This window comes from Lampris incognitus, chromosome 1 (genome assembly GCF_029633865.1).
Source record: "Lampris incognitus isolate fLamInc1 chromosome 1, fLamInc1.hap2, whole genome shotgun sequence".
NCBI lineage: Eukaryota > Metazoa > Chordata > Actinopteri > Lampriformes > Lampridae > Lampris > Lampris incognitus.
Genome location: NC_079211.1, coordinates 6,819,458 through 6,826,957, shown reverse-complemented (window position 1 = coordinate 6,826,957; position 7,500 = coordinate 6,819,458). Strand labels below are relative to the sequence as shown.

Sequence of the window (7,500 nt, the reverse complement as noted above, 5' to 3'; positions counted from 1 at the left end):
CTTCATTGTACGTGATGATGAGGATGATGGTGATGATGATGAAGCAGGGTTTTAACTGGTTTGCGTTATGTCTGTTTGTAATGGGCTTTAAATAATGTAATGGGTTTTCAAAGGGCTTAATGGGCTCTACGTCTGTCCTCCATAAACAGTGGACAAAGGTCAAAGCCTTTAAAAAGCCAGACAGTGGGAGGTTCCTTTAGACGGAGTGGGTCCATTTTCTTTTACTGCATCTTATAATACTTAAGTGCTGTTGAACCAGGCACAGTTTTTATTTAAGCTGTGTTACATCTTAAAGCAGAATTTTAAAGAGGGACACACGATGATGTCGGCACGTCCTCGGTATTGACTGATAAAGGCTTTAAAATGAAATATGGGCGTTGGCCTGAAATGCCAACATGACAGACCGATAAGATGACGCTTTAATTATGCCCACGCCATGAGGCCGTTGACCAGGCACGGACGTGGCGCATCACGCAGGCGGTGCAGAGCGGGTTTTGTACCTGCCACACCAGCTGCGTCTGTGTTGTGAAGGCGGCCACGTGGGTACTGGCACTGATTTAACCAACTATATGATTTTAACTACAGAGGACTGGCAGCCTGTCCAGGGTGTCTCCCCGCCTGCCACCCAGTGACTGCTGGGGTAGGCTGCAGCATCCCCGCGACCTTGAGAGCAGGATAAGCGGGTCAGATAATGGATGGAACCATGAATACACTTCAGTTTGATTGATTTAGTATTTTAATGTGCGATGAAAAAAAAAACCCCACAAGTTGCATTGCTGCAGGCGTCCAGGTGATGTAGCGGTCTATTCCGTTGCCTACCAGCAGGGGGATCGGCGGTGTGAATCCCCGTGTTACCTCCGGCTTGGTCGGGCGTCCCCACAGACACAATTGGCCTTGTCTGCGGGTGGGAAGCCGGATGTGGGTGTGTGTCCTGGTTGCTGCACTAGCGCCCCCTCTGGTCCGTCAGGGCGCTTGTTCGAGGGGGAGGGGGAACTGGGGGGAATAGCGTGATCCTCCCACGTGCTACGTCCCCCTGGCGAAACTCCTCACTGTCAGGTGAAAAGAAGCGGCTGGTGACTCCACATGTATGGGAGGAGGCATGTGGTAGTCTGCAGCCCTCCCCGGATCAGCAGAGGGGGTGGAGCAGAGACCAAGACGGCTTGAAAGAGTGGGGTAATTGGCCAAGTACAATTGGAAGAAAAGGGGGCAAAAAATCCCCCTCCCAAAAAAAAAGGTTGCATTGCATTGCCTTTGGTACAATGAGGTATGGATTTTAATTGACTGTACTCGTTTTTTTACACAGTTCTATGTAGTTACCTGTTACTATGTTCTATGTAGTTACCTGTTACTATGGTCTATGTAGTTACCTGTTACTATGTTCTATGTAGTTACCTGTTACTATGGTCTATGTAGTTACCTGTTACTATGGTCTATGTAGTTACCTGTTACTGTGTTCTATGTAGTTACCTGTTACTGTGGTCTATGTAGTTACCTGTTACTGTGTTCTATGTAGTTACCTGTTACTGTGGTCTATGTAGTTACCTGTTACTATGGTCTATGTAGTTACCTGTTACTATGGTCTATGTAGTTACCTGTTACTGTGTTCTATGTAGTTACCTGTTACTGTGGTCTATGTAGTTACCTGTTACTGTGTTCTATGTAGTTACCTGTTACTATGTTCTATGTAGTTACCTGTTACTATGTTCTATGTAGTTACCTGTTACTGTGGTCTATGTAGTTACCTGTTACTGTGTTCTATGTAGTTACCTGTTACTATGTTCTATGTAGTTACCTGTTACTATGGTCTATGTAGTTACCTGTTACTATGTTCTATGTAGTTACCTGTTACTGTGTTCTATGTAGTTACCTGTTACTGTGTTCTATGTAGTTACCTGTTACTATGGTCTATGTAGTTACCTGTTACTGTGTTCTATGTAGTTACCTGTTACTATGGTCTATGTAGTTACCTGTTACTATGTTCTATGTAGTTACCTATGTAGTTACCTGTTACTGTGTTCTATAGTTACCTGTTACTGCGTTCTTGTATTTACCTGTTACTATGGTCTATGTAGTTACCTGTTACTGTGTTCTATGTAGTTACCTGTTACTATGGTCTATGTAGTTACCTGTTACTGTGTTCTATGTAGTTACCTGTTACTATGTTCTATGTAGTTACCTGTTACTATGGTCTATGTAGTTACCTGTTACTATGGTCTATGTAGTTACTTGTTACTATGGTCTATGTAGTTACCTGTTACTATGGTCTATGTAGTTACCTGTTACTGTGTTCTATGTAGTTACCTGTTACTATGGTCTATGTAGTTACCTGTTACTGTGTTCTATGTAGTTACCTGTAGTTACCTGGTACTATGGTCTATGTAGGTACCTGTTCCTGTGTTCTATGTAGTTACCTGTTACTGTGTTCTATGTAGTTACCTGTTACTGTGTTCTATGTAGTTACCTGTTACTATGGTCTATGTAGTTACCTGTTACTATGGTCTATATAGTTACCTGTTACTGTGTTCTATGTAGTTACCTGTTACTATGGTCTATGTAGTTACCTGTTACTGTGTTCTATGTAGTTACCTGTTACTATGGTCTATGTAGTTACCTGTTACTATGGTCTATGTAGTTACCTGTTACTATGGTCTATGTAGTTACCTGTTACTGTGTTCTATGTAGTTACCTGTTACTATGGTCTATGTAGTTACCTGTTACTATGGTCTATGTAGTTACCTGTTACTATGTTCTATGTAGTTACCTGTTACTGTGTTCTATATAGTTACCTGTTACTGTGTTCTATGTAGTTACCTGGTACTATGGTCTATGTAGGTACCTGTTACTGTGTTCTCTGTAGTTACCTGTTACTATGGTCTATGTAGGTACCTGTTACTATGGTCTATGTAGTTACCTCTTACTGTGTTCTATGTAGTTACCTGTTACTGTGTTCTATGTAGTTACCTATGTAGTTACCTGTTACTGTGTTCTCTGTAGTTACCTGTTACTGTGTTCTCTGTAGTTACCTATGTAGTTCCCTGTTACCTGTTGGAGGGCCATGTACCCGCATGTAGAGGGAAAAAACAAGCACAGACCGGCCCTGTTAAGATAGAGATCAGCAGCGTGGGTGCAGCAGCTTCCGTGGTGGGTGCAGCAGCTTCAGTTCAGTCCGCTGCAGGAGAGACTTGATGTTCTCTGCAACTAGGTGGGAAAAAAAATTGCGTGCATATGTCGGTGTCGGCCTCGGCAACCGGGCCAAATGAGTTGGGCTATATCGGCAAAAAGGCCAGTATCGCGCATGCCTGATTTTAAAAGGTGAAAGTTGGACTGGTACCTGTCCCAATTTCTTTTTCGTCCAACACGGGCTCCCGTTCCCCCCTGAGCCGCTCATGTAGATCTACCCAAACTCACCGCCTCTCCTCCTCAAAGGGCCGAGTCGCTGCGCCCTGATAAAGCCCCTGTCACAACAAATTAGCCTGCCACAGCCCTTTGCTGGGGATGATGGCGGCTTACGTCAAGCTCGTTAGTGTTTAGTGCAGCTAACCAGAAAAGTACTTGATGTAAGAGCGGAGGGGGCTTGTTCTCCTCCTCCTCCTCCTCCTCGCCACGCCGTCCCCTGGATTCAGTTCAGCAGAAAGCATCCGTGGAGCGGGGCAAAAGAAGGTTAGGTGCTTGTGTTTTTGTCGTCCTTAGTGGATTTTCTGTCTTTCATGTCATACTTTTTGGTAGTGGCTTGACTTGAGCCTTCGTTTTTGCTCTTGGATGGTCTACGATGGTGATAAATGGCTGCTTAATCTCCTTGCATGTAATCCACCTGTTCGTGCTTTTGATCTATCCCTCGATACTTCAGCGGTTTGGAGTTAAGAGAAATGTGTCGTGGATTAAACCCCTTAATATTTGTTATTACGACATCAATACAAAGTTATATTCCATGTAACTATTTGATCTTACATAGATAGTGTAACCGGTTATTTTCTTGCCCGGTGCGGGATTCGATACGCGGTGTACTGCACCACAAGGCGACATCACTAACCGCTCGGCTAAAGGGTCAGACCCGTTAGCTAGGGGACTAACGTGTCAGATTAGTAGTTTACAGGCGTCACCCTCCCCGGAAGCGCGCCCTCGCGCTTTGTTCTTCCCGCGCTCCGAAGAGACTTCTGAGGATCTGCACACTTCCGGATCCCACCGCTGCCACCAATATAACCGGTTATTTTCTTGCCCGGTGCGGGATTCGATACGAGATGTACTGTACCACAAGGCGACATCACTAACCACTCGGCTGAAGGGTCAGACCCGTTAGCTAGCTAGGGGCTAACGTGTCTTATTAGTAGTTTACACTATTAAAGTCGTTAACATTGTAAAACAAAGCATCTGACAAGACTAAAGGATCGGTAATGGAAATGCAGCGTGTGATAATGTCTAAACTAGAACAGGTAGCGTTACCCAGAGTATCCTCAGTATTTGGTTTCCGTTATGAATTGTAGCGAAGTCAGGGGGCAACCACAGGAACTGCCGGGGCCGGGACGCGAACCCGTATCGCCCGCACCGCGGGAGACATCGCTAACCGTTCGACTAAAGGGTCAGACCAGCGAGCCAGTGGCCAGCGTGTCTTGTTATCCACGCACGTTACAGAATATTAAATTACTTTGTGTGTACTGCTGTGTGGTTTTGGCACTGAGGCAGATGGTATTGTGAGTTGTGTGTCCTGACTGGGATCATTAAGTTCCTGCTAAGTCCAAGTTGTTCAGGAAGTTGACTGGATGTGCCAGTCAGAAGTTGTGGTTTTGAACCCGTTTTAACACATGAGCTCAGACGAACGACGGGGGCACGTGCAGAGCTGCCGGGGACACATATGTACACGTGGCGGGTCTCTAACCGTTAGCTACCTCAGCTAGATTAGCACATTTTTTTTAGCATATGAAGCAACAAAGTAAAAGACATTCAAAATTTACATAATTAACGACTAATCATTCCGATGTTTTTATTCATTAAAACTGAGATTGGGCGTCCGGGTGGCGTGGCGGTCTATTCCGTTGCCTACCAACACGGGGATCGCCGGTTCGAATCCCCGTGTTGCCTCCTGCTTAGTCGGGCGTCCCTACAGGCACAATTGGCCGTGTCTGCGGGTGGGAAGCCGGATGTGGATGTGTGTCCTGGTCGCTGCACTAGCGCCTCCTCTGGTCGGTGGGGGCGCCTGTTCGGGAGGAGGCGGGGTAACTGGGGGGGAATAGCGTGATCCTCCTACGTCCCCCTGGCGAAACTCCTCACTGTCAGGTGACAAGAAGCGCCTGGCGACTCCACATGTATGGGAGTCAGTGCTGCATGTTGGAATGACAACTTGAAGGTGTAAATTCATATAAACGTATAAATTCTCTCTGGAAGTCGGAAAACACGACATTCCGAGCTGAGTGGAAAGCAACATATTTCTTGTTTTATCCAACACCCTCTTCCTTTGTTTCCTTCCATCTGCAGGCTGTGACGGGGCGATGCTTCGGTGACAGAGACTTCCGAGGCGGGCTGGAGAATGGAATACTTTTATGCGAGTAAGTTCTGAACACAGTGTCCCCTTCAGTTCACTGCCTCGTACACCGCATGTCTACTGTCCCGTGTTCACCCCAAGACAAGACGACTTTCATTTTACTGTCCGCTGTTATGAAATGAGAGGGCTGTGCATCATTTCCGGGGATCATTTGTGGTACTTAAAATGAGGTTGCAGCGGGTTTCTGTCTGGATGGCACTGTAGTATTACAGCGAGACGGGACCCGGTAGTTACAGGCCGTGCTATAAACCGGAGATCACAGGTCTGTTTCCCAACGCATTCCATCCAGCCATCCATCCATTATCCAAACTGCTTATCCTGCTGTCAGGGTCGCGGGGATGCTGGAGCCTATCCCAGCAGTCAATGGACACCCTGGACAGGCCGCCAGGCCATCACAGGGCCGACATGCACACACACACATTACACACACACACACCTTGGGACAATTTAGTATGGCCGAGTCACCTGACCCATGTCATGAAATGTCCTGATAATATCGCTAATCAGGGAAACTCCTGTGTTTCTGTGGTTTCGTATTATTGTGGTGATCAATTAAAGTAAACTTTTCTTCGGGTGGATTGAACATGAAAAACTCTTCCCGGGAGCAGCGGATTCACCCGCTACACTGTTTTACGTGCTCCGCCCTCTAATCGGCTTCGCTGTTGGTTTAGCTTTCAAGGCTGCACTGTGGCACCCGAGTCAGATCTTTCCCCTCACCTCCACATCTGGTGGTATGCTTTCCCCTCACCTGCACATCTCGTGGTATGCTTTCCCCTCACCTCCACATCTAGTGGTATGCTTTCCCCTCACCTCCATATCTAGAGGTATGCTTTCCCCTCACCTCCATGTCTAGTGGTATGCTTTCTCTTCACCTCCACGTCTAGAGGTATGCTTTCCCCTCACCTCCACATCTAGAGGTATGCTTTCCCATCACCTCCACGTCTAGAGGTATGCTTTCCCCTCACCTCCACGTCTAGTGGTATGCTTTCCCCTCACCTCCACATCTAGTGGTATGCTTTCCCCTCACCTCCACGTCTAGTGGTATGCTTTCTCTTCACCTCCACGTCTAGATGTATGCTTTCTCCTCACCTCCACGTCTAGAGGTATGCTTTCCCCTCACCTCCACGTCTAGTGGTATGCTCTCCCCTCACCTCCACATCTAGTGGTATGCTTCCCCCTCACCTCCACGTCTAGTGGTATGCTTTCCCCTCACCTCCACATCTAGTGGTATGCTTTCCCCTCACCTCCACGTCCAGTGGTATGCTTTCCCCTCACCTCCACGTGTAGATGTATGCTTCCCCTCACCTCCACATCTAGAGGTATGCTTTCCCCTCACCTCCATGTCTAGAGGTATGCTTTCCCCTCACCTCCACGTCTAGTGGTATGCTTTCCCCTCACCTCCACATCTAGTGGTATGCTTTCCCCTCACCTCCACATCCAGTGGTATGCTTTCCCCTCACCTCCACGTCTAGAGGTATGCTTCCCCTCACCTCCACATCTAGAGGTATGCTCTCCCCTCACCTTCACATCCAGTGGTATGCTTTCCCCTCACCTTCACGTCTAGAGGTATGCTTTCCCCTCACCTCCACATCTGGTGGTATGCTTTCCCCTCACCTCCACGTCTAGAGGTATGCTTTCCCCTCACCTTCACATCCAGTGGTATGCTTTCCCCTCACCTTCACGTCTAGAGGTATGCTTTCCCCTCACCTCCACATCTAGAGGTATGCTTTCCCCTCACCTCCACATCTAGTGGTATGCTTTCCCCTCACCTCCACGTCTAGAGGTATGCTTTCCCCTCACCTCCACATCTGGTGGTATGCTTTCCCCTCACCTCCACATCTAGTGGTATGCTTTCCCCTCACCTCCACGTCTAGAGGTATGCTTTCCCCTCACCTCCACGTCTAGAGGTATGCTTTCCCCTCACCTCCACATCTAGTGGTATGCTTTCCCCTCACCTCCACATC

At 47.5% G+C, this 7,500-nt stretch overlaps 1 protein-coding gene across 1 annotated transcript in view; it reads left to right on the top strand.

The window, feature by feature from the left end:
• Positions 1-7,500, top strand: part of LOC130112953 (LIM and calponin homology domains-containing protein 1-like) — a 198,714-nt gene that overhangs the window by 77,413 nt on the left and 113,801 nt on the right. Inside the window, exon 2 of the mRNA XM_056280502.1 lies at positions 5,470-5,540. Coding sequence (XP_056136477.1) covers positions 5,470-5,540 — 71 coding nt within the window. The remainder of the gene's footprint in view (positions 1-5,469; positions 5,541-7,500) is intronic.